Source organism: Uloborus diversus, chromosome 7, assembly GCF_026930045.1.
Source record: "Uloborus diversus isolate 005 chromosome 7, Udiv.v.3.1, whole genome shotgun sequence".
Lineage (NCBI taxonomy): Eukaryota > Metazoa > Arthropoda > Arachnida > Araneae > Uloboridae > Uloborus > Uloborus diversus.
The window spans coordinates 16,265,043-16,292,399 of NC_072737.1; the positions used below are offsets into that span (position 1 = coordinate 16,265,043).

The 27,357-nt window shown below is 34.2% G+C and overlaps 1 protein-coding gene across 1 annotated transcript in view; it reads left to right on the forward strand.

Moving 5' to 3' along the window:
- LOC129226286 (coiled-coil domain-containing protein 66-like) overlaps nucleotides 1-25,085 on the forward strand; it is a 62,829-nt gene extending 37,744 nt beyond the window's left edge. The window contains exons 11-18 of the mRNA XM_054860888.1: nucleotides 3,377-3,629; nucleotides 7,737-7,949; nucleotides 9,959-10,102; nucleotides 13,869-14,080; nucleotides 17,298-17,455; nucleotides 19,420-19,584; nucleotides 22,283-22,369; nucleotides 24,963-25,085. Coding sequence (XP_054716863.1) covers nucleotides 3,377-3,629; nucleotides 7,737-7,949; nucleotides 9,959-10,102; nucleotides 13,869-14,080; nucleotides 17,298-17,455; nucleotides 19,420-19,584; nucleotides 22,283-22,369; nucleotides 24,963-25,028 — 1,298 coding nt within the window. The 3' untranslated portion in view covers nucleotides 25,029-25,085. The remainder of the gene's footprint in view (nucleotides 1-3,376; nucleotides 3,630-7,736; nucleotides 7,950-9,958; nucleotides 10,103-13,868; nucleotides 14,081-17,297; nucleotides 17,456-19,419; nucleotides 19,585-22,282; nucleotides 22,370-24,962) is intronic.
- The last annotated feature ends 2,272 nt before the right edge of the window (nucleotides 25,086-27,357 follow it).

Below are 27,357 nucleotides of genomic sequence, written 5' to 3' on the forward strand. Positions count from 1 at the left end.
CATACATGGAACGCAACGTGGCAATGTTTTAGTTTTCCCGGCAGTTTTATAAATCACCGCAAGGTAGCGTATTCGAGCGCTGGAGTTGCGAATTTGCATTTCTATAGAGTTTTCAGTTTTAACCTGTTGTTAACATGCTTTATGCCGGCCCGGATCTGTAAAATTTGGGCCTCCTGTAAAAAATCAAAAAGGCCCTTAACTGACTACTGGATTTTATGCAGCTAGGCGTGTGGGCCCCTTTAGTGATGTACCCCCCCCCCACATTGCAGGGTCTGTGGGTTCATAGATCCAGGCGTGGCTTTATAATTCAGTTATCTGTGGTTATGTCCTTTAATCTCAGTTTGTAATTTAAGTATAATTTGATGGGCAATGAACTAGTAGATTTCTGTCGCACAAAGCACAGAAATTGTCTCTGCCAGTTTTATCAAAATTGAATTATGTCACCGGATTGTTCTTTGTACCATATTTTACCTAAATACAATATTATATGCTCATTTGTGAATGAGGAATAATTTGTATCATTCACAAATGCTCAAATATTGCATTGCATATGATTTCGTTTTTTTATTTAAAACATTGACGCTCTTGCCTCATTAGTTTGAGAATTTTATGGATGTTTATTCATAAGTTTAAATTAAACTAGCGCTCACATTTACTTAAGAACTGAACATTTAAGGAAATATCCCGGGGGGAAAGATGGGTAGAATTTCAAAAAATAAAAAGAAGACTTTCAAAATTTGCAATGAAAAAACTGCAAAGGAAATGGCACTTTTTACATTTCTATAAGAATTGTATCTTCAGCACCAGATGCATTTTAGGACAATACTTTATCTTTTGTTCCTGAAGGTAAAATCGGTAGGAGCAAAATTAAATGTCTCTACGTTTAGACATTCAGTTGAGTTAGAGTTAAAGAGATGCTTTAACTACATTAAATGAGTGGTATAACAGTACTTTTGAATGTAGTTTAGGCTCGTAAATACATTCTTTTTGAAAGCCAAAATATAAAAAGCTGGTTGTTTTCAGGGCTCCCAACTGCTCTGCAAAATTGGCGAAACTCCGCGGCTCCGCTAGGAAGTTATATTGCTCCGCATTTCCCGGCAGAATGATTTCAAGCTTATATTTTGCTATTATCATGTCAAACACGTAAATATAGGAAATTAAAGATGCTTATACTCAAAGATTGAAATTGTATTTGAAGTGGTTTTATTAATTTATATATAATTTTTTTTATGTAAGTGCTTAAAATGATTATTAAAGCTCTAAAACAATTTTAGAAAAGTAGTTTTAGTTATTTCTACTGATTTTTATACAAAATACCAAACTGCTCCGCGAATATTCAAATTTCTCCTCAAAATCACCACAGACGCTCCTCAAATTGTTATTCCAAGGTTGGCAACCATGATGTTTTTAAAAAAGTGGAATTTTTTGTAATTTATTTTTTCTTTTATGTATTAAACTAGAGATTTCAAGTTATAAACTAGAGTTCATTTATTTAAACTAACAACTAACTTAGTAGCAGAATTACTTTTAATACGATAAACTCTTTTTTTTTCAACAAAGATTAAAATAATAATCTACTATCATGCTCTTTTTTTTTTTTTTTTTGCATAGATCAGAATGAACAGTGAGCCTTAGCCCTTAAGCCAGGGTTAAGGCAGAACAGCCGCGTCATGCCATATAGAGATTGCAATTTCGTCTTTATTATGGATTCGTCAATCTGGAATAGCCAATAACAGAGCTAGAGGCAAATGCCCTCTCATCAAAGCTGAGAATACCAACAGGTATCTAAAATAATTTAATACAACAGCGAGACACTGCTGCCGGTTATTGACTATTTCTAAGCCCAGCCTGGGCCGACAAGAGGCCATGCCAGCCTAGTCTGAAACTAGTGGGCCGTCCCTTAAGGGGCTGGGTTAAGAGTAGTAAAATTTGAAAAGTTTTACGGTAGAAAGGGGGACCAGTGTCCAAACTGACAAGGGCCTTGGTTCTCGGGAACCCTAAACCCAGCCATACGGGGGGCTCGCTCCAAGGACCCCTCCTGTGGAAAAACCCAAGGCTTATCCGCTAAGAGGTGGAGCAAGGTGGAGAAACGTTATTGACCATTCCAAACGGATGAGTCCATAACAAGGACGAAACTACAGTCTCTGGATGTCAAAACCGGACTGTTGGTACATTTGCATGCATCAAAACATCAGATATTTTTGATGTTTTGGAAAATATCATATTTTCAAACACTGTTCTTGCTTTTTGTAGTAAGTTACCGCCCCTATTCCAGGGCTAAGGCAGAAATACTTGAAATACACCGCCAGCTCAGTTATTCCATCCAAGGACTGCAGTTTCGTGCTTTTTAGCACTCATCAGCCTGGAATAGGAATCACATGAGCTGGAGGCAAAAAACCTCTTAAGGGAGCCAAGGAGCTGGAGGCAAAAAACCTCTTAAGGGAGCCAAGAGATCTCTTGGCTCCCTTAACACTAGAACGACTGACATTTTCTGTATACCTAGAAAGACTGAAGGGGCCAGTGTGGCCCCTTCAGTCTTTCTAGGTATACAGAAAATTATTGGGGTGAATTATTGACATGGTGAATTATTTTAAAAATTCTTCCTGAGTGTGTCCACATGCCCAATGCACCTTCTTTCATGACTAAATAAAAACTTAGTATGCAATTATTTGTAGTGTTGCTCTCTATACTGGCCAAAATCTTGGATCAGTTTTTCTTTTCAAGAGCAATGGCTACCATTAGGCTGGTAAGCAGTCAGTACTGTTTATAGCATTTGGATATCCAACTGGCTGTATAAAGCGGAAGTTACAGGTTAAACTAGAGAGAATGGCCCTTTTTTATGCTTGAACAATTAGGAGAAAGGGAATTTTTTTTTTAAATTGTAAAAAAGCTTAGGGGCCACTGTGGCCCCTCCCGTCTTTCTAGGCATAAGGATCAATATTTACAGTACTATGAGGCGTATGATAAAATGATTAAACAAGCATTCAAATAGTGTCATATAATGAAAAGTCAGGAAGTTACATTACGTTCCGTTAGACATTATCCGAGTTAGAACAAACAACGTAAGTAGAAGCACAAATTTGTAAATTTGTGCTTCTACTTACGTTGTTTGTTCTGACTTTACTATTCAGCACAAAGGTATTTATTTATCTTATTATCCGAGTTGTCAAACAACAAACTATGCGAGGGGCCACACAGGCCCCTCCGTTTTTCTAGTGTTAAGAGGTTTTATCGCCTCCAGCTCATGTGGTTCCTATTCCAGTCTGTTGAGTGCTAAAAAGCACGAAACTGCAGTCCTTGGATGGAATAACTGAGCTGGTGTTGTATTTTAAGTAAACTGTTCTTGCTCTTGATTTTAATACTTGCTTTTTTGCAGAGCCCCCCGACTCCCCCTCTAGCCACCGCAGGGAGCCCTCGAGAGCTTCCGAAACGGAATCCTGCTTCTCGGAGCAAAAGGAGTTTGGAGTGCAGACTTCGGAGGACAGGAAGAGCTCCTTCGTGGTGGATCGGGTGCTCACTCCATCCATCTTCAGGGTGAGGGCCAAGACGGGGAGAGGCAAGGACTGCGGGACGCAGACCGAAGCACAGTTCGGGAAGTATGCCGCCGAAGATGCGGAATCCACTGAAAGGTAGTCTGTTGGGACCATTATTTTAAGAGAATCAGTTGCTTTTTCAGTTTTTGTTTGTAATTTAGTTTTTGGTTTTTGTTCATTCTATATTTTCACTCTTTGCCAATCTGTAAAATAACCATGTTTTTTTTTTTTTTTTCATGAGATATACAGTCATCCCTCGCTACTTCGTACTTCAACTTTCGCAGCTTCACTACATCGCAATTTTTCTGGGTTTTTTTTTCCAAATATAGTAATTAGATTTTATTATGTGCTCGTGTAAACTTTTTCCCACGAAAGAATAACAAGGTATGTGTTTTAAGTAAGGTAAGCTCTTCTGAAGGGCATTAATTGTACTAGTCGAGAGAGTGGAGGTATAAAATCGCCGAAGAAAGTGTAGGGAATTACTAGCTCATTTTAACTATTAAACACTAATTGGGAAGTATAAATTACTGTATTATTACTAGGGGATAGTAGATACATCTATAAATGGTGGTCAATAATGTACTTGATTTTTAAGTTGTATCCGTAATACCTTTAATGAGGATAAAAGTAGAAGAAGAACGAAGGCACATACGGTCAATAACTGGCAGTTAATTGATCATCAAACAAGTTGAGCTTTTTTCATAGATTACTAGTAGTAGTGTGTAAGAACTGCATGTGTGTGTAGTTTATTTCCCAATAATTAACAATGTAATATCTATTACCTCTAATATATCTCATTTATTCTGTTTTTGTGCAATATATGAAGTAATACAAATGTAATAGTGTCTAGGGAGCTCTAACTATGTTAAAAACCTATTTAAATTGTAGTAAGTAAGTTTTACCCACTCTAATTAGGAAAATATTTTTGTTTATAAATACAGAATCCTACTTCGCGGAAATTCAGTTATCGAGATCAAGTCTGGAACGAATTAACCATGATAAATGAGGGTTGACTTTATACAGGGTGTCCCAAAAGGTCGTTTACAAACTTAACATGCTGGTATGTCATATGATGAGGAACAAGATTTACATAGGAACATGTGCTCGCAAACGCAATGCTGGCGCAATACATGCACACAAAGTCAGACACTAACGGATGCAAACCATGCCGCATATCTATTACACAAAGCCGATTTTACACAACATTTTAGTTTTGAAGGAAGATTTATAGCTGTTGTTGAAATTTGCTGCCTTTAGCTGCCATACACGCGTCGCAACGACTAAGTACCGAACGTCGTAATAACGATCCATTCTGACAAGATTGCACCTATCGCTGTGTTGTCGTTGCAACGTGATTATGAAAGCTGGCGGACAGCAAATTTTAGCAACTGCTTTAAGCTTTTCTTAAAAACTAAAATTTTGTGTAAAATCGTCTTTGTGTAATAGATATGCGGCATGGTTTGCATCCGTTAGTGTCTGACTTTGTGTGCATTTAGTGCGCCAACATTGTGTTTGCGAATGTATGTTACTATGTTAATCTTGTTCATCATGATATGACAGACCAGCATGTTAAGTTTGTAAACGACCTTTTGGGACACCCTGTATATGATTGTATACATTTTAGACATTGGTCTTGCTTTGATTAAATACTAACTTTGCGGTGAATGCTATATTTGAATGTATGCATTTTTGTCATAAAATTTTAACTTTTAATGTTTTAATATATTTTATGGATACATTGCTTTTCAAAATAGTACAAAAAATGCTTTTGCATATTATCTCAAAATCTGTCATTCTTTTTTTTTTTTTTTTTTGATAAAAATATTATAATATGTGTGTTTAACTAAAAGAAAGATCTTTCATTAATTATTTGTTATGTATTTCAAAATTTACTTCAGTTTTTGGAAATGCTTCAAAAGTTTCTTTTGTCTACTATTGCAAATCTATTCTGTTTGAAGATCATTGACCTTTTGTGCTTTTCAAATTTCATGGTTTTTCAAAATGATAATTTAGATGTTGTTTAGTGATACATTTATCCTTAACCATGTTGCAAAAAGCCTTTAAAAATTTTTAATTGCTGAAATTTAAAGATAATCATGAATGTAAGATTATTGCAAGCAACAATTTGATTTGAAATATGCACATAAAACCAATTACTGAAAGAAAAAAAAGAAGCAATATTAAAATCCTGAGTGCATTTATTTCTTTTGAAAAGTGACATCAGGTAGCATACCTCTTAGTTAATTTCAGTCTCAACAATGCCTCTTTCAGGACTTTTGAATTCTACGTCAAACTCTTGATCCCTCCAAAATTTGGGAATTCATAAATAAATAAGAACATAAAAGATTATGTAACACAGCCTGGTTGTTTTGCTACTGGAATGACTAATCTTCGACTCTTTAAAACCTTTAAAGAAGCTGTCAAATTCATCAAAGTAAATTCCTTGTGCCACCATATATGATAAATTTAGAAATGTTTTCGCAGTTTAAGTCTGTAAACAGGACTTGTCAGGAAATGTGAGCTTTAAAGAGCTTTTAAATCTGTGTGAGATTCAAATCCAGAGTATTCTCAGCCTTTTAGATGTATATAAATTTAAGTGTTGGGTAAACTTGTGCTTTTAAACTTGTGTGAAATCGTGAGTAATACCAAACTTTTGAGTTTTCATCAAAATTCAAATCCCTAGTAGTCACAGGCTTTTACATTTGCGTATAAAAATGTTTGGGTTCAAAACAGGGTTGGCTGATATATATCATGATATGTAACTGATATTTATTTTGGAAATATCATTATGGTTTGCTACTGTTACTGTTTGAACTATAATATTTCTAACATAAACATTTTATGTCTTAATCAAAATAATAGTATTTTACATTAATAAAGTTATTGGTAATGTCATTTTAAATATAGATTTAGATTGCTTGGTTAAAAATTAAAAGTTGGTCAGAAAAAAGAAAAATGTCATCTCGCTTTGCAGTGACTAGTGCATATTTTTTATTTCTAAATCATACAATTTTGTAAAAATAGCTAACACTAGAAAAAAAGTAAAGCTTCTAATGCTTAGCTCAATTAAAAATACAAACAATTTAAAGTAAAATATTAGTTATGAAATACATATAAAAATTATGCAACCATCAATTAACCACTAAACTAACCTAACAAATGATTTTAAATTACTTTTTTTTTTGTTTTGATGTTACATGATCTTTTATATTCATACATATGATACTGTAATGTTTTTCTGTGATTTTTGCAATGCACATGTATTTATATAATCAGTTTTTCAAAACACATGAATATATTAGTCAATATTCAATATGATAACTAGTATCAGTTATGTTATATTTTATTTTCAAAACCTTAAATTATCTCAGTTTGCAAATGATTTTAAGTGTTATTCACATGTAAATAACATTTAAAGTACATAAATGTCTGAAAAGTCCTTGGCACATTTAAAAAAGTCATTGAAAGGCAACAGATCGTAAAATGCGGAAATGAATAAGAGGTTTGCACAAGAATACTCGACAGGATCATGATTTTTTTTTGCGACATTATAAAAAGAAAAGGAAAAAACTTCTGAATTGTACTTAAAGGTGATGCTGTACCGTCACAGTAAGAAAATCAAACATAATGAGCGGTGTTTAATTATTTTTATTAAACAAAAAGCAATACAATGTGTGCACTGTTTGTTGCTCAAATCACATCTAAAGGGTACTCAAGTTCACGATATGTTCTGGCCAGCATAGACTCAGGCCACAATCTAGCCTACTTAGGTAATTCACATTTCCTGATATGCTGCATAATTCAATACAAAAGAGCACAAAAAAAAAAAAAGTGAACCTGCGAAGCATTATGGTGCAAATCTCATATTCATACGACAATTTGTTGCTTGTCTATGAATTTTTAAAATGTGTCAAAGGCTTTTCAGACACCCTGTATATGTATAGTCATGCATAGACAATGATAGAAACATTAATTTTAAATCTTTATATAACAATAATAATAATAATATAAGTAAATAAACAACAGTAACTTGAGGATCCAGTTACTATTTAAAGACTTTAGTTTGCAATGTTTGAGAATTTTGGATATTTTTGAAAATATTGTGATGTTTTCAAACCATGCTCTATAAACTTGTAAAAATCGGAAGCATGAGTAGTTTTAGGCTTTTGAGCTGTGAAATTAAAGCTATTCATTTCCCCACAGCAACACGAGCTCCTTCCACAGTCCCCGGCGCATAGTGAGGGTCCAGCACAGTAAGCCCTGCAAGGTCCAGCGCAGGATAGTGGAGATGCCCGAGGAAAGGCCCAAGTGGGGGGTCAACCAGCCCTCCAAGTCCTACGTAAGGATGACAGAGAGGGACCCACACTTCTCCAAGCGCAAGAGGATGCAGGAGCTCAGGCGCCAGCATTGGGCCAGGTGAATCAACTTAAACGTTTATTTAGTGAAGTTTAGATTATGAAGATTGTTGTGTTTAACAACATACATAAAGATATGATTCACACAGGACAAACATTTCGGTTATAGTTCTACAACATTAACACTACAGATACTGTCTGACCACGGATTGTAGAGATGGACAAACATCCATTTTACAGCCAGAAATGGACAAATCTATTAATTTTTAGCGATGTCAGCTTTTCAGAAGCAGAGTCTCATTCAAATGAGTGGAATACGTGCATTAAATTTGTACTTTTCCCCCTCATTCAGATAGATTCATCTTATCTGGATGTTTGAAAATTCCACACAATCCGTGGTTGGACAGTACATGACATAAGAATTCGGCGAGCAAGAGCACAAAATCGAAAACACTGGCAATCGCAAACTTCACTCAGCTTGTTAAAAACTTGAATCAAAACTTGTTGCCAGGTTCAAGGTGCAACAAATATATTTTGATAAAATGAGATCAGAGGCTGATGAAAGAGATAAAGCAAAGTTTATTAAAATGGAAAGAAACTTTAACTCAAATACATACAGTGCTATGCACCAACTACAACATCATGTTTATCACTTATTCGATCATAACATGCTCAACTCGTGTGTTGCCAGAATCAGGTATCCAAAGTTCATTCAGTTAACATAGCAGTTACAATGCAATACAACAATGACAAATGAAGTAATAACAAGGGAGATTATTCTCAGCAGAATATCAACAAAAAACTGACGACCAGTAAAAGGCTCTGGCTCCAGCTAGGCTGGTCTTAATCAGCTTAATGATCCCCACTGAAGATCCAGAGTCCTCTTAAAAGTATTCCTTGCGTTGCAAGTAACAGCTACTTCCGGTAAACTATTCCAAATGCCTTCGACCCTGTTGAAGTAGACCGGATTCCAAGATTAGCTCGAGATTTGAAAAGCTGAAAACAATGACCTCTGGTTTTGCCAACATTACATTCATTGAATTATAAGATTAAGTTTCACTTTTAATTAATTAATAACTTGCTTGTTCTGTTCTTGAGTTACTGTTGTTGCTTAACGATCACCATCTCTGTCATGTAATCGCTGTGACGTGAATCTTTTCCCATTCTTTCAAGAACAGTTGAATTCACTTACATGTGGGTTGTTTTAGCTCTCTCGGGTAGAGGTCATATGCAAAGTCATTCAGATATGAGTGAGCCGTTGGCAGTGGATACACACATGCACAGCTGCAGTGACTTTGGCGCTCGGTTTTATTGGTTAAGACCTTGATCCTTTAATGAATGAATAGAAGGTCAATGAGTATAAAACTTAAAAATTTGATAGCTAGGACAAAAGGGCTGATGCAATGTTATTTTCAACCTTTTTACCTATTTTATTTTACAGTAAAACCTCAACTATCCCGCCCCCGTTTATCCGGATCTCCGGCTTATCTGTATCAAATTTAATAAGTTTTTAAAACAGTTATATTTTCTTAAATAATAATTTAAAATAGTGACAACAAGTACAGAAATATAAATAGTGACAACTTTCGGTTTTTGTTATGGTTTAACGGGCAAAACCAAATTTCCTGCATAGAATGTACAATGAGGTATAGTACTTAACTAAAATGACATTATTCAGAGTATCAGTCCGACACCGCTACAGCTCAACTATGAGTGAAAAATGTTTGCAATAAACAGTACTTTTTAGTTCTGTTACAAAGCCTTCTTTTTTGCTGTTGTAAAAGATAAGTCTGCTTATTGAAGAACGTGTTTTGCTTATCAGCTATATTACCCCGATTATCCGGACTTTTGTTCATCGGGACTGCCTTTGATCCCTGTTAGTCCGGATAAAAGAGGTTGTACTGTGTGTGTTATTGCTGCCATTTTTACTCCATTAATAGATTATTATCGTTATTCATCTTTATGCCTTTAATCCTTCTTATAACTCATAACTCTTAAATTGTGCTCTGCTAGTTTGGTTGAGTGAGAATTATTTTTCATGACCAATCATATCTTCCCGTCCGACACCAGGGAGCTGGCAGCACAAAAGACGGGGGGCCAGTTGAGCACCAGGAGGTCCAACGTCACCACTTCTTACCCCAGCCTGAGGGGCCGCAGGGGGGCCAGCAGCTCAGACTGTACCTTGGGATACAGCAGCTCAGAGTTCGAGACCAGGTATGTCTGTCCTAGGATCTTTAATCTTAATACTTGCATAGTTGCTGATTCTCCCGATTCGTTTGGGAGATTCCCAAATTTTAATGCCTTCTTCCAAATTATCTGATAAATATCTCTCAAATTTTATCCAAACAACGTAATTGCCAAAAAAAAAGGGATTTTTCAGTTATTAGAATTTCGGGGAAATCTGTACAGTGGAGATCGCAAAAACAAACATTTTCATACATGAGTATGAAAATGTCATTTTTCAAACATGTTTAGTTCATTTTAATTCTTGTTCAATTTGACTTGCCAAAAAGAATACAGTAAAACATTCGCATTTTTTCCACTTCTTTTTTTCTTTCTAAACCTTTACTTGTTGCATGGAATGCTTATTATCATTTGTAAAAGAAAACAAATTTATGCCTGTTTTTAAAAAAAGTTTTTAAACCTAAAAATAGTAGTATTTTTCTTCAAAGAAGTAATAATGGCAATTAATGTAATATCCATTTTCAAATGTGGGATCCTGCCTGTTTCCAAGTGTTGAATATAGGACCTCATACGAGCCCAATTTAAGATAGACCTATACTTGTGTTTAAAAAAATCCCTTTTACATTAAAAAAATTTTTCGTTAAATTTATATATTCAAAGTCTGCCAAATTTAATGCATGAGTTTTCCTAATTTTCAGCTTTCAATGTTGGCAGCTATGTTTTTGTGATGACATTCTTTTTCTGAAAAAATTTTCTGACTTTATCAGGATAAATTTCGGTTCAACTAGGGAGTGTTCCTTTTCTGGTCTTCTACCCTACTTTCAAAGTTATTACCCTACTATTACCAATCAATACTCAACTTATTTTGCATTTGAAAACACAAATGAGGCAGTGAGAAGCAAAGGGATGCAAGTGGCAAAATTAAAAATTTGGAGATAACCAGTACACATGGTAGGTGAACCTCTCCTCTGTCTTGGGGCAAGGGATTGTACTAGTAGCCCTGGTATTTGCTGCTATACTGCATGATTTAGAAACAAATTTCAATGAAAGCCTATCTAAGAGCTAATCTTTAAACGCGTTTTACTCGAAACGTGAAAATGTTCACTTACATCCCTTTGCTTCTCACTGCCTCAATTGTAAATGTGATGACCAGCAACAGGCTCAAGCCTCGGCTGCGCTGGTCCTATTCTGTTTATTTGTCCCCATTGAAGATCAATGACCTTCTTAAAGCTATCCACCCCCTTGCTCATTACCACATCTTCCGGTAAGCTGTTCCAAGTGCCCAAGAGAACCTACCAAAGAAGTAATTTTTCCTAATTTCCAGGTTAGCCTGAATTTTGAATAGCTTAAAACCAATGTCCCCTTGTCTTGCTTTCCGTGAGAAAATTTAACCCGTTAACATCTTTCATTTTGATAAATTAAAACAACTGAATCATGTCTCCTCTGACTCTCCTTTGCTCCAGGCTATGCATATTAAGCCTTTGAAGTCTGATATCGAAATCTAAACCTGTAGGTCCCCCTCACTAGTCTAGTAGCCCTTCTTTGAACCCTTTCCAATACAGAAATTACTTTCCTCAGATAAGGAAACCAAAACTGAACAGCGTACCCCAAATGAGGCCTTACCAAACTTTTGAGTCAGAGGTATAACCAAAACTGTTTGTGGACTAATTGTAATATATTTGTAACGTAAGGTGTAACTGCAGTATTGAAGTGTAACTCTAACTTTTAACTGTAGCATAGGATGTAAATAGAACAGCCATGTTAAGGATCGATAAAACATTCTCCTTTAACAATCTCTTCCTTCCTGTGTAAATAAAGTTAGTTATGCATTTCTCAGAGCTGCCAGCTGCTACCTACAAATCGTAGCTTCTGCAAGCTACAGACTTGAACAATGAATCTTTTCATCCTCAACCTCACTTACTTTGCATTAAAAAAGAGGCTCATTGTGACCTCAAAACACATGAATGCAGAAGTCTGCAATTTTATGTTGTTGAACCGTATTTTTACTAATTTAGATTTTCAGAAGTTGGCAGCTCTGATGTCCTACTATAGTTTATTACTCTAAATACAGTGGCTCCCAAAAGTGTTCGTACACTTTTAAATTTTTTAGTAAAACCAAAATAACTCGAAACTGAATTTGAATATGAAGTTCAATATTTTTTCACATCATTCCTATGTCATTCTAAATACAACCCATTGGTTTTTTCAAAATATTGACGGATCTTTTTTTTGAAATGGGTCAGAAAACGAAGAGACAGAGAAATAACACGCCACAAAAGTCATCGTACACTCAAATATTTTCGAATAAATTCATAATTAAAATTATCATATGTCGTTTTATTAATATTTTTGCATTGTGTTGACCCTTATAAGTCATTTGGCTTTAATTTTTTGTTTATTTATTCCTTAATATTGTGCTTATTACTGTAAAAAGGCTGGTATTCGTAGAAAACAGCAAACACCATTCAAAGTTTGAATTTTTTTCCACAGTAGTGGTAAATTGGTTTGAAATGTCTCTAAATTAGTTAATTTATTTGGTTGTATAGTAAAGTGCTCGTCAAATGCTTTAAAGAAAGGAATCGGACCGAAAACAAGGTAAGAAAAGGTCAACCGGCAAAGTTGACAAAACGTGGTCGGAGATTTAAAGTTAAAAAATTATGAAAAATACACATTTGAGTGTTGTAAAAGTTTCTGCAGAGTTAAATGAAACATTTTACATTTAATTTTCACCTAAAATTGTTCGCCAAGTTCTCTGATTAGCTGGAATGAATGGGATCTCTTCCCGCAGAAATTTTCTTGGTCGTGCGAAAAACAGAAAGCTTACGTTTTTCGCTGCAAAATCAATGATAAATAAGCTAAAAATGCTTTAGAACTACGTCTTACTTACAGATAAAAAATTAATTCAACATTTTAGGTTAAATTGTTGTATAACTGTAAGTAGAAGATAAAATTAGGAACTTATCTTAAGAACTTATTTGGATCAGTTAATCAGGACGGTGAAGGTTTTCCAGTGTGAGTGTGCATATCAGCATCAGGACTTGGTAGTTTGTAATTTTTTGATGAAATAATGAATCATGCTGTTCCTTTAAATATTTTAAAAACCAATTTTGAACTCTTAGCCAAAAATTTGGTTATTGGAAACAACTTCGTTTTTTATCAAGATAACGATAAGAAGCACACGGTTTCCAACGTTTGCGTCTAGTGCCTCGAAAATTGTCCTTAAGTTTAGAAAATACTCTCTCAATCTCCAGATTTTAACTTAATGTAACGTATTTAGAGATATCTGGAGGTTAGATTACGAAAATAGGGCTTTAAGACAAAAATAGAGTTAGAAACAGTGAGACTCGAAGTGTGGTTGAACACTTACTCAGAAATTACGCAAAAAAAAAGAAAGAAAAAGAATGAAATCTATTCCCAGACGTTTAAAAGGTGTTATGAATACTGTATGATATTCTACTAATTAATATCTTAATCAAAAGTTAGATTATTCAATAATATATAGACATTTTATTAAGTGTACGAAGACTTTTGTGAGATAAAATTTCCGGCACTTTTTGGTTTTTGATTTTTAAAAAATTAAGTTTTAATACTTTTTGAAATCTTTTCATGTAGTTTTGTGAAAAATTGATCATAGATTTTATAATTAAATACCTATTCCGAAATATTAATTCTAACCAATGGATTGGGGCCTATTTCGTTGAAAGTCGTAGGTGTATGAAGACTTTTGGGAGCCACTGTAAATACTTAAGCTAAATCAGACATCACACTAAAGAAGAAAAATGGTTTCTCTCTGCAGGTCGTGTCGTCCTTTCCGGAGCAACTCGACTCCCCGTTATCGCCAGCCATCCGGATTCCGATCGGATCACGGATCCGCCGAGACGGTGGCCTACATGGAGGCCGTGCCCACCGTGGCTCATCCCATGCTCAGGCGGAGGGAGTCCCAGAGCTCCGACAACCTGCCCTCCATCGTGGGGGGCTCGGAGCCCTCCCCCTCCCGCAGGATCGAAGGTCAGCTCACTTTACGGGTTTTCTGTGCAAATGCAGGTCCCCTTTCCCCCCTAAAAATCCCTTTTCTGACTATTAGTTCCTTAGACTAATAATAAGAGTAGACCGAGCTTTCCCAGACTTGCTGATGAAAAAATTGGTTCATGGATACATCATGTGACTGGTGGGAGGCTTGGCGAAAACTTTGGCAGCATGGTTGCTAGATGGCAACATTATCTATAGTTTGGCACTCGACATGTATTTTAAGACATAATGTGTTTTCATTATAATTTTTTTTCCAGGTGCAGAGATTGAACTGTTTTTCTTTTAGTTATGCATTATTTTGACATTAGTAATTAGTTTTTGATCACAGTTTTCAGTAACTTTTATTTCATTTAGAACTGCTACGTCAGCGTTGCCGTGAACATAATGGCGTAAACGTTTTGCGTCAGGGCAAAAATGTACTAATCGGTATCTTTAATTGTAATTGTCGTTAAAAATCTTACCGTTTGCCGATTCTTTTTGGGCGCTTGCATCTTTAATTGCTTAGAGAGTTATTGAAATTGAATAAAGAAAATGCACAGTACTATCTAAACGAAAAACTCACTATATTAACAAAATTTTTACCCTTTAAAATAACAAATTAACAAATCGGACTCCATAAAAGATCATTCTTCCGTGTTCATCAATTCAATTTATTTTATTTATTGTTCCCGCTGTTGCTAGGATATCCACCAGTCACATGGTTTGGTTTATGAGCAGCAAAAGGGTTGCCATGGCTACTCTTATTATTAGTCTATGGTTAGTTCTTAAAACTCCATTTTTGTTTCAAAATCAAGTACACAGTAAAACCCCTCTAATGCGACTCTAACAGGACAAATATTTTTGTCCGCAGTGAAGGGGTGGCCACAGGACTGGGGTTTAATAATGTTATTTGCCTTGGAACTGGAGAATTAAAAATTGTCTGCATAAGAGGGGTGTCCGCCTTTGATGGGTGTCCATTAGGAGGGATTTTACTGTACTTCTTTCCCCTTTTTCCTTTAAAATTTCACTTTTATTTTGAATTTTCTCTGTAACCTCTTTCATCTATTTGGATTTTTTTTTTTAAATTAGGGTTTCTGCCATAGACTAATAATAAGAGTAGACCGAGCTTTCTCATTCTTGCTGATAAAGAAAATTGGTTCGTAGATGTATCATGTGACTAGTGGAAGGGCTTGGCGAAGACTTTGACAGCATAGTTGCTAGATGGCAGCATTATCTATAGTTTGGCACTCGACATGTATTTTAAGACAATGTGTTTTCATTAAAAAAACCTTCCAGGTGCAGAGATTGAACTGTTTTTCTTTTAGTTATGCATTATTTTGACATTACTAATAGTTTTTGATCAGTTTTCGGTAACTTTTATTTCATTTGGAGCTGTCGGCGTTGGTGTGAACGAAATGGCGTAAACGTTTTGCGTTAACGCAAAAATGTACTAATCGGTATCTTAAATTGAAACTGTAGGTAAAAATCTTACCGTTTGCTGATTCTTCTTGGTCGCTTGCATCTTTAATTGCTTAGAGAGTTATTGAAATTAACTAAAGAAAATGCACAATACTATCTAAACGAAAAACTCACTATATTAACAAAATATTTACAACTTAGAATAACGAATTTACAAATCGGACTCCATAAAAGATCATTCTTCCGTGTTCCATCAATTCTATTTATTTTATTTCGCGCTGGCGTTGATCGTCTGCTACGATTAACGCCCGCTGTTGCTAGGATATCCACCAGTCACATGGTTTGGTTTATGAGCAGCAAAAGGGTTGCCATAGCTCGGTCTACTCTTGTTATTAGTCTATGGTTTCTGCCCCCCGCTTGGTGACGCGCACCAACCCCCGAAGATTGCCTCGCAATCTTCGGGGGTTGGTGAGAAGTTTTGTCATTCAGTAGCAGTACTCAGTCATTGTAAAGTTTTACCATGCTCCCGTTCAGTTGCTTAGTAATCTTTCACTACTGAATTACATTTGCAATCTCTCTCCTCTTTGCATTCCTACATCCTCATCTCATTTGTATATAATAGCCAATTCACTGATCGAGTAATGCTCCAGACTTCACCAGCAATGAAACTCGTGCAATAGCATGATAATTTGATACTATTTTTTGGTGGAAACACAGGAAAATGCTTTATTTTGACATGGCTGAACTGGATCCGGTAACCCACCTGTTTTGGTTAGAGGAGCCCGACTGTGATGGGCAGGTCCTGGTTCCAATCCCGGCTCAGGAACGGATGTACTTTCTCGCTCCTGTCCTCGTCCTTTCTTTGTGTGAATATGTTGTTATGCTGTGAATGGTTGAATAGCCTATAAATGTGTCATGTCACATGTGTACTGTGGAAGTCGGACTTCACACCAAATTGCAGTATAGTCAGGGCCGGATTTAGGGGAGGGCAGGCGGGGCTACTGCCCCGGGGCCTCCACAACAAAGGGGCCCTTACACTAACATTTTTACAAACTATCCTAACTTTCACGAGTCGAAAATATCGAATATATACATATATATCAAAATTTTCGGTTATATATCAAAGTGTCGGATATTTTCGAAAATATGATGATCTTTTCGAACCCTGATTAGGGGCCTCCGCTCCTTCATTACATCGGGGCCTCCACAGTTCCAAATCCGGCCCTGAGTACAGTTGAAAAAGTGAAGCAGTACGGCTCAAATTGACAGTCTAGCTGGCACAAGACAACAACTGGTAAGACTCATTTTAGGAGAATCAAGAAACGAAAAAGGGGTCAACAATCAGTAGCGTAACAAAGGGTTGGCAAGAGTGGCTCTTGCCAGGGGATGAGCAGCTTGGGGGGTGGCATTTCGATTAATTTTAAAAAAAATCAAAAAGTAGAGAAATTATTGTCTCCCATTTGTCAAATCAATTAATCAAATTTTCCCCAAAAATTTTTATTGGGAGGTCACAGTGACCTCCGGTGGCTTCCCATCAGTACGACCTTGTGGGGGGGGGGCACAATTTACTAAGTTTGCCAGGGGCGCCAGACCTCCTAGGTATGCTACTGTCAGCAATGAATGATGTCTATTGGAGTTTAAAGTTAATCCACTGGAGTTAGGGTTAAAATTTCAAAAATCAAGATATCACTCAGCAGGCAATTGCATCGTTCAAATATAGAAGCAATTTTCACCCATGATACCTTGAAGAGCGATTTTCTAGTTTAAGGATATTTGCTAACGTAAATCTTTCTTTTAGGTTATGGCCACCCCTCATACAGCCTTCCTCCGATGCGGCGCAAGTGGCACAGTCAAGAGACCTTCCATCCAGGCATCTTCCACACCTACAGTCCCCCTCACCTGTTGCACAGGCCGCTCATGGAACCTTTCCGGCCGGGCCCCAGGCCCATCATACAGGCAAGTTCTGCTTTCTGTTCTGCTGTCCTTATGTGCCAGCAACGCTTGCTTGTTTCTTTGGAAATCGTTTTGTTAAATCATTTTTATGAAAATTATGGTTTTAAATTCTCACTTATGAAGGTTCATTGTTATTTTTTTTTGGTATAAAATTTACTAGAACTTAAAAGATGTGGTAGTTTTTTTTTTTTTTTTTTTTTTGCTTGTTAAAAAAAAGGGCAGAGGAAAACAAGTTGATTGTTAGCATTTTTTTTTGTTTTTTAGAAGTAGTCTTGCTTGTTTCTTCAGTTCACTTGAATAAAAAAAAATAGTTCAACCCTTTTTACCCAAATCATTTGAGAGGAAATCAAATTGCTTTTCCTTAAATTTTATGTTTCACTCGTACATTACGAGGAGTATATTACATAAGAGGATTGAAGAAAATCACTTACACCTGCATGAGAATGTTGAAAATGTTTTGGTAAATAAAGCTGGTTTTTTAGTCATGACTAGCCAATTGTTATTAAAAATTTCCTTGTCCTTTTTTCCCTTTCTTACAACTGATTTTTTTAACCCCCCCCCCCCTCTTCCAATAAAGTGTGTTTGTTTATGATACATCAGGTATGTGCCATTGAAAATAATTTAACTAATCTTTAGATGCATTGTATCGTTTCCAATTGGTGTTAGTATTACTTCTATTTATATTTGGTTGAATTAAGTAAAGAATTTACTCTACCTAATTCAAAACCAGACATAAAAAAATGGATAAATTTAAATCGTTTTAATACATTATATATATATATATATATATATATATATTAAGTAGAGTAAATTCTTTACTTATATATATATACCTTTATATATATACCTTCAAATGCTCTTAGCCCGGAAATATGGGCACGAAAAATAGGGGATGGAAGCTTATCCCGTGATTTTTACGGGAAGAAGAAAAAAGAGGGTTATGTAGGAGGATGGAGGGCCAAGTGAAATGGTGAAATATTTACTCTGTTTTTATCTCCACCTATCTGATAATATTTTAACCATGTAGCAGACTTATGTAGTCTATTATAGTCAGGGAAAAATTATTGCTGAAGACCAAAGCATATGATAATACAAGCAGTTTTCATAAATTGATACTCATTTTGTAATATTTTGCAGTCACTCAAAAATTGATTTTGTTACTACAAAATGACAAAGTTCAATTTATCAACTTTATAAATATTAACTGAAGCGCACTAATATTCATTGCATTAATTATTTAACTAAGCTTATTTTTTATTTCAAATATTTTTTGTAATTAGTTTAGTGCATGTGGGGTAAAGCAAAATAGTTCGTTTTGCTCAATTATTCAATCATTTACGTATTCACTTTTTAATTCATTTATTTACATTCCTTACAGTAATAATTCGTCTATTTTCTTACTATTTTACTTACTCATAGTAAGAAAACATATGACTTATTAAATCACTATTTTATTTATTCCTTTATTTTTTGCATGTACTAATTGTTTTATTAATTAATTCATTTGATTATCTATTCATTTCTTCATTCATTATTTTATTTACTGATCCATCAGACCAAAAATATTTTTAATTATTAAATAAAAAATATTTTATCAGAAAAGTCTGGTATTTTTCCACTTTTTTTTTTTTTTTTTTTTGGAGGTATGAATTTAGAAACAAAAATTAAAAGTGTTTCAAAGCAAGTGTTATTTTTAAAAAAAAAACATTTTTATTTCTTAATGTACTGTAATTTTCAAAACAAATTTGCAATTTATTCATTCTGAAAAAAGTGAGGTTTTTCACTTTGTCCCCACATTCCCCTGATATAAAGTTTATAACAAAATTGTACTGCTGTACTGCAAAAAGTCGTATTTCAAAAAGCCAAGACAGGATTTTGACTAAATGAGGTAGATCCGTTTTTACCTTGCATTCAGAGCTTTCATATTTTTGTAGTGCCATCATACAGATATGTATGTATCTTTGCAGAGGAGGAAATGGAGTGACCAAGAGAGTTTTGACCTGGAGAGTGTAGTCCGGTCTCGTGTGGAAGAGGGCAGCAGAGCTTCTTCCGCGGAGAGCAGCGAGAAGAGCGAGAAATCTTCCGCAGCCTCCTCTGCCGGGAGCTCAGCCAGAAAGTCGCCAGCCAATCAGGTCATCCATTTCTCCGTTTATGAATGAAATAGCATTTACTTTGGCAGATTTGTTTTCCTTTTTGTTTTTTTAAGCAACTTTCAGCTTTTATTTTTACAACCCTGTTGTGACAGAATAATTTACTGTGTCCTGAATATTTTTTGTTTGTTTGTTTTTTTGATAGCTGAAAATATTAGGATGTTTTATTGGAAGACTAGGAAAGTATAAAGTACATTTTTATTGATAAACATATGAAGAAATGTAAGGAAACATTCGTCAGTGTGGACTGGAAGGGGCAAACGGGGTGCTTAATATACAGGGTGTTCCTTTTTAACCTGCAAAGATCTATATTTTGGCAACCGTTAGTCCTAGATGCATACTTGCAGTTGCAAAAATGTTCAGAATCAGATGCCGAAATTAGATATTGAAAGTTTGAAGCAAACATAAAACTGAGTCAAAAAATACAAAATTTAACTTTTTGTGCAGGCTTTAGATCCCCCAACTTATATTTAGGGAAATTCTCTCCATTGAAAAATATTACCATCACAAACAAACTTCACATTTGTGCTATCAGAACTCAAGGAGATATTCCATTTCAAAGTTTTAAGGGACCATACAGAAGATGAGATTGGAACTTATAGCCCTTTCAGAAGAATGACAGGTCGTCAAAGTAAGAAAAACAAGGTATTTATATTTTTCAATGCTATTCAAAAATAAATGCAACTGTTATGCCATGATATGCAAAAACACATTACAAAACCTCGAGCAATTTGAAAAACCACACTCTAAGCAAGCATATAATTTTAAACCTTTGTTAACCGCTATATTTTCCCACAAAAGGTGTTATCGACAACAAGTGTAAAAGTGGTGCAAGTCACAAAATGTTGCGTTTGGTATCTCGGGACATATTGGTCGTACTAATGACAAACTTTTTTTGTGTTGGAATTACTTTTCAATGGAGATTAGTTCCCTAAATATAAGTTAGGGGACCTGAGTTCCGTATAAAAAGTTAAATTTTGTATTTTTTGACTCATTTTTATTTTCACTTCAAACTTTCAAAATTTTAACTCTGCATCTGATTTTGAACATTTTTGCAATTAGAAGTATACATCTAAGACTAACGCTTGCGAAAACAAAGGTCTTCCTATTTAAAACGGACCACCCTGTATGTTCAATGTGTGTAATAAATCGCTTAAGCAAATGCTTAGTTAAGTATTGCTAAAGTTTGCCTCATTTTTCAACTGTCAGTTTAAATACACATTATATTACCTTAAATGACCAAACAGTTTGAATTGTCGAATATTTTGTTGACACAAAAGTATTATACTGTTTGACATTTCTAGGAAATAAAGAACAAATAAGACTTCATTTATTTCGACTCAAGTTTTGACCCAAGGCTAGCTATAAATTGAAAGAAAAAATTATGTTTGATGTCACCCTTTTGAAAGTAATTTGTGATTGAAATGCATATCATTATAATGCTTCTTTCTGTTCTTTGCATTAATTTTATGAGAATAGCACATACTATAATCATTGAAATAAAAAGTCCTCTTAAGAAATGAAACATATCTCGTAAAAAATATATTTGTTACATACAGATCTTTCAATTTATTTTAACTCATTTTTAGGAAGCATGACTATTTACAGTTGAGGTAACCTGCTGAAGTCTAAACATTTTATGAAAAATCAGTATTTTGTTAAGTAATTGTAAACTAGTAATGAGCAAGTATTAAAACAATTTGCTGTTTCTTAATGTAGTGCTGCTTTTGTTAAAATTTCATTGAATTGTCATGAAAATTTGGAGAGATATCATCAACTGTAAAAAAAAACTGATTTTTCCCCCTTTTTACTTCTTTTTACAAAAAAAGAAGTATTGTATTCGCGAAAAAATGTTAACTCAAAAATTGGCCTTAATTTCCATTTTGCTCACCCCAAATGAATGTCGAGTTTTTTTTCCGACTCGCCCACACGTGGATAAGTGCCTAAGAACTTTTGGTACGTGAAATATTAATTTTGACAATTCCTGAGTTAATTACAATGAGTTTTCTTGTGACATCTATATGTACGTATGTGCGTATGTATGTCGCATAACTCAAGAACGGTATGTCCTAGAAAATTGAAATTCAGTACATAGACTCCACGTGGATTCTAGTTGTGCACCTCCCTTTTTGGTTGCATTTGAATGCTTCAAAGGGGGTCTTTTATCCCTTTTTGGAGGGAATTAATTGTTAATTTCAATGCAAACTCAAGTGGTGTTATAGTTTGGCAAACACTTGACGATATGTCGCCAAGCTTTTGGTCGCCAAGTTTTGTCGCCAACTTGGCAACAAATTTGGAGGGTGTTTTAAATTTTTAATCTGGTTTCAATTTTTCCACTATGGGCAATATTTAGAGAGTTTACCATTAAATCACATTAAAATTGCCAATATTGGGAAAAACTGAAATGAATCGTTCTGAATGAAACGTTTTGTTTTTGCTTCGGTTCGCAACAAACTTGGAGTGAAAATATGTAAAATGTTTCTTTGCTTACTCCAAGTCCATGACACTATTATCATTAAATTAGCGTAGCGAATGATGATCTTCCCTAGAAATATCTAATTTCAGCACTTTCTTGAAAACTTTTTTCATTTTTCCATGTTTTAGGATAAGGGATTTTTGATCTTTTTGATTTGGGTTTGATTGTATTGTTAATTTGTTTTTTTCTCTCTCTCTCTGTCAGAACCCACTTGTTTGTCCAGAAGTAGTGACGGGAAGGCCCACCCCGAGACAAGACAGGATCTTGCAGAACTTGTCCTCCCTCAGACAGGTACAGAGTCTATTTCTCTCTTGTTTTGGGGCTCCCGATTGCTTCATTTAATCCAGATCAAGAAATTCAGATGAAATCTGAAGCGTTATTTTTACTGTAGGGTAGACCGGGGCAAGTTTACGCAGTGCCCTTTTTTCAAAACAAATCATAAATGGAGAGCCAATAGTCATAAAGGCTGATGCTGCTCTCTTGCAAATGTTTGCATAAGTTTTTGATCATCAGTCCAGCTTTGGTCTAGCATACAGAAATAATAATCTGTTTTCTACCAAGTCGAGTAAATTTTGAGTTGAAGTTTTGAAGCTTATTGGAAAAAATAATACCTAGGTAAGAAAGAACAAATACAGTCGGACCTCTATATATCAAAGTAGCAAATTACCGGAAAAAAAATCGATACATAGAAATTTCGATATATGGAAATGAGCTTATTTTATCCTAAAAATCTTCTAAAACACTAAAATTAAAGCTAATTTTTGTGTATGAAACCCTATTTCTAATTTATACGAGCATCGGATTAAATGAAAATTAATAATTAAAAAATTAACAGAAATTACGCACATTTTTGCGCTTTCATACATCTTCATTCTTCGGAAATTCAACTTGATCCGCAACATAAGGGGGATTTTTGTTTTGACTATGTAATCAGAGAAAAGTAAAAAATCATTCTACCTAACTAGAATGATTTTTACTGAAGCTAAAAAGACAAGGAGTGATAATCGGCAGAGAAAAGGGATAACTTGAAACTGATTTTACAGTGCTACTGGTTGAAACTAAGATTTGAAATAAATTTGAGGGAATTTAAGAGCTCCAGAACGAAACAAAGACCTTTCTACACACCCCTCAACCCCAGATTCCTTATGATTTTCGTAGCAACCTTTAGTGAACATAATTTTCTCCCCTAACCTTTATTTTTCATGAGACAAACAGTTAAAAGTGGAAAAAAAAATCTACGAATGTCTCGAATTTTTTTTCAATATATAGAGATTTTTTCGATATATAGAACCAATTTTTCTATGTAATGAACATAGAAATTTGCTGGGATTTCAATATATAGAAAATTTCGATATGTGGAAGTTTGATATATGGAGGTTTGACTGTATATAAAAAATAGTAGAATTTTATCCTTTTTTGAGAATTGTATGAACTGAAATGTTATTTTTTTTTTTCATGTTAAAAAAAAATCCAAACTTGGTGACGGGGCAAGTTTACATGTTGACATATATGCACCTTTACGCACGTTCTTGCTGTCTTACATCCAAACATGCCCTGACGCTTTTTGCTCCAAACGGTCTCAAACCTTTTTAGTGTTTTCCGGCTATTTAATTTCGAAAATTACCTTTTAATTTTTAATTGAATCACAGATTCGTATCTTGTAGGTTAAAATAACCGAGAAGGTCTTGTTGCCATTCGGGGGAGAAGTGGAGGAGTTATCTTATAGGTTACAAGCATATAGTGCCGTCTTCATGCCCATTCAGCTTTTACTTTATACACTATTCAGTTTGTAATAAATTTACTTTATTTTAACCATGGTAAGAAGTTATGTTTGAAACACTAACAGAGCCCCGTTAGGTGTCAAAATAAATGTGCATTTACGCAACCGATTTGGACTCAAAAATAATTCTTTTAACAGTTAAAAACACAAACTGAGCAACAACTGAATACACCAATTTTGACTCCATTAACTGCTTCATAAAATCGTCATGTCTAAAGATTCCTAAATTGAAACATAAAAATCAGAAAGTTCATTGAAAACAATCCGCGTAAGCGTGCTCCCCAGTCTACCCTAGGCAATAATATAACACAGGGTTGCCACACCACAGGAAAACCTAAAGAGACAGAAAATACAGGGAATTTAAAAAAACGACAAAAAGCCAGAAAATGCAGGGAATTTTGAAAATTTACATAAAAACCTGGAAAGTTCAGGGAATTTTATTATTTTTTAAATTTTAGTTGCAGAAATCAATGCCCAAATATATAAACTACCAAAAAATAAATAAATAAATAATATTAATAATAAAAATTAATAAATAAAATTTTAAAAAATGGTTATTTTTTAAGTTTTTTAATAATTTTTTGTTAAATTAAATATTAAAATGTCTATCATAAATGCAAACATCATTTATTGTCTTATTTGTCATGCCTCTTGAATTTTATGCCAATTTAATTTAGAGAGCATTAGGTTAGTCAGCAATATTTACTGTTCTGCTAAACTTTTGCATTTTTTGTTCTTAAAAATCAAAGTAATGAATGGTTTAAGACAAGTCTTATTTTTGTCCTAATAAAAAGTTAAATATAATCAGTCCCCATGCTATTATTTCAGTTATAATAAATTCTTCTTTCTTTCCCCTTATTTTCCTTTATTAGATGTGGTTGTTGTTTGACCCTTAATTACTAAAAAATAATAATAATAATTGAGACTTCAGATGAAACATTGCTCTAAGTTGAAATGAAATACAAATTGTCAAATGTGTCTGAATACATGAAAAGACCTTTTTTAAATGTATTAGTGTAGTCGCCATGGAACTGTTTTTTTTTTTTTTCCTCACCTTAATGACAAATGATGTTGAAATTTGAATTCTTATTGTTTTCCTTCCAGGGCCTGCTCAAAAAACAAAAGGAGCTTGAAAGTTTGATCAGGAGACCTCCTCCTTACTTTTCATGACTCTAAAAACTCTGAAATGAGTTCAATTATTTTAACCGGCTGACCGTGACAACTTTTAATCGCTTCCCCTTCGGGAGATACTCGTGCCTCATTTTTATTTGCTACGGTGAAGAAAATAAGAACATCTTTCAGTATGTGCCACATGTGCCGTATGGGTGTTGAACACTTGTCGTTTTTTAATGCTTCTTTCATCGATGTGTCATGCACCTGCACCATCATGCTCTCTGGAAGTCCATGGCCGAACTCTGGCCAATGTGACCATTTCACGAGAGGTTTTGGAAATCTGGAAGCCAATTTTAATGAAATCAAAACTGTTCACTGTTAAATGTAAGTTGGAACAAATTAAATTCATTTTACACGTGGTGTAATTGTATAACAAATATAGATACTTTTCCTTTAAAGGTACGTTACTTGGAAGTAGCAGATTTTAAGGGGGGGCCCAGGGGCCTGTGCCCCACAAAAAAGGATGAATTAATTTAACTATTTTATTTATCACTTTTTAATTGATTTCTCTTTTGTATTTTTTACATGTGTAGTTAATTAAAAAGAACACAAAACACACACAGCATTTTTAAATAAAAGCATTTTTGTTTACTAAAGAAGTAATACTGGAGTTGGAGGCCTAGAGTGGCAGAATACATTTAACTGACTGGTTTCTAATTCAAGGGAGCATATTGTCATGATTCGTTCACTAATTCTTCTTTGATGGAATCAATAATTAACATTTTTTCAAAAAAATTGTAGGCGCACCTAAAAGAGTCACCTATTTGGGAAATAATAGATCTCAATTTTCAGCTTATCAAAAATGGAAAATTAAGGAAATCATATGGTAGTTTCTTGAAAAAACCCTGATTATTAATGGAAACAGCATGCAGTATCAATATGTTATCTCAGTTATATCATGGCTTTAAAAGCAAATCAGCAACTGCTTTGAAATTCACACATAAATAGTTTCTGAATTCTTCAATAAAACTTATATGTTATAAAGTTGTGATTTTCTTAATTGAAAAACATTTTATAGTTAAAATACATAAATTTATTTATAAAAACTCAAATGAGGTATGGGTTTCTTTAATAACCTTGCCCTCATGTTATAAACATTATGACAATGTTCCTAATTAAAACTTTGCTCATTGTATAGCATCTCGATGACATTATATTGGATTAAGTATTTAATTGGCTTGAAACGTTAAAGATGTTTTCCGTCCACATTCAAAGTATATTAGTGCAGCATAATATTCATGTAGTACTTAAAAAGTAGATTTATTGACCTAAAGGAATCCCTCCCCCCCCCCCCCCAAAAAAAAAGAAAAGAAATAATAATAATAATAAAAAATAAAGTCATGAAAACTATGTTATGAAACATCGAATGTATGTATGGGGGAGGAAGCTATTCAATTTCCCAGGCCCCCTCCAAAAGATTTTTCTGTATCCGCCCCTGTTACTTGGTTTGGCTACTTGTTTACTATCTACCTTGGCGACAGTAGCTTTAAGCGATTGGCGATATCTACAAGTATGCCCTAGAAATTGAAATTGTGAATGTCTCCAACTACGAAGCTTTTATTTAGTTTGCAATAGTGATAAATAAGTTGAAAATCGCCAAAAATTAAAACTGCTTCTAATGGCGTACCTCTGACCGAAAAGTACCTGAATGTAACACAAAATGTTTGTTTGCTGTAAGATGAAAATTGGCAGAAATATTTTAAAGTGTGACGATTTTCTTGTAACTATTTTACCCATGTGAATAAAATTTATGCATTAGGGAAATCATGGGTAAACCATATTCAACAAAACTTTAGAGTAAGGCATAATAATAAATATTAACAAAAGATTACAGTTTGAAAATATTCTGATTGTTTTTAAAACTGTTCGCTCAGCAAGAGGTTTTCCTCTGAAATGAAAAGCCTAAAGAAATATGAAATTTAAAATTTTCATTCTATCAATTTTGCTTTACAGTTGGAAAACTCTTCTGCAATACTAGAAAAAAAGGTGTAAAATAATAGAAATCGTGACCACATTTCAAACAATTTTTGAAGTATATGATTGCAGAAAAAATATTCAGGTACAAGTAACATTTTATCATTGGTTTATTAATGCTAAAATTTATGTGAATGAATTGCAATTTAAAAGTTGATGAAAAGGGATTGAATTGATTCAATTTGATTCAAAAATGCGCAGTTTAAAACCATATTAAAAATTTGATTTTTAAAATGGTTTGTTACATTGTTTCCTGTGAACTTGATCAATTATCATACTTTTTATTTATTCCTTCGTAGAATCTATTTCTTGTTAATATTTTGTTATATATTTTATTCATATGATTTAGTTT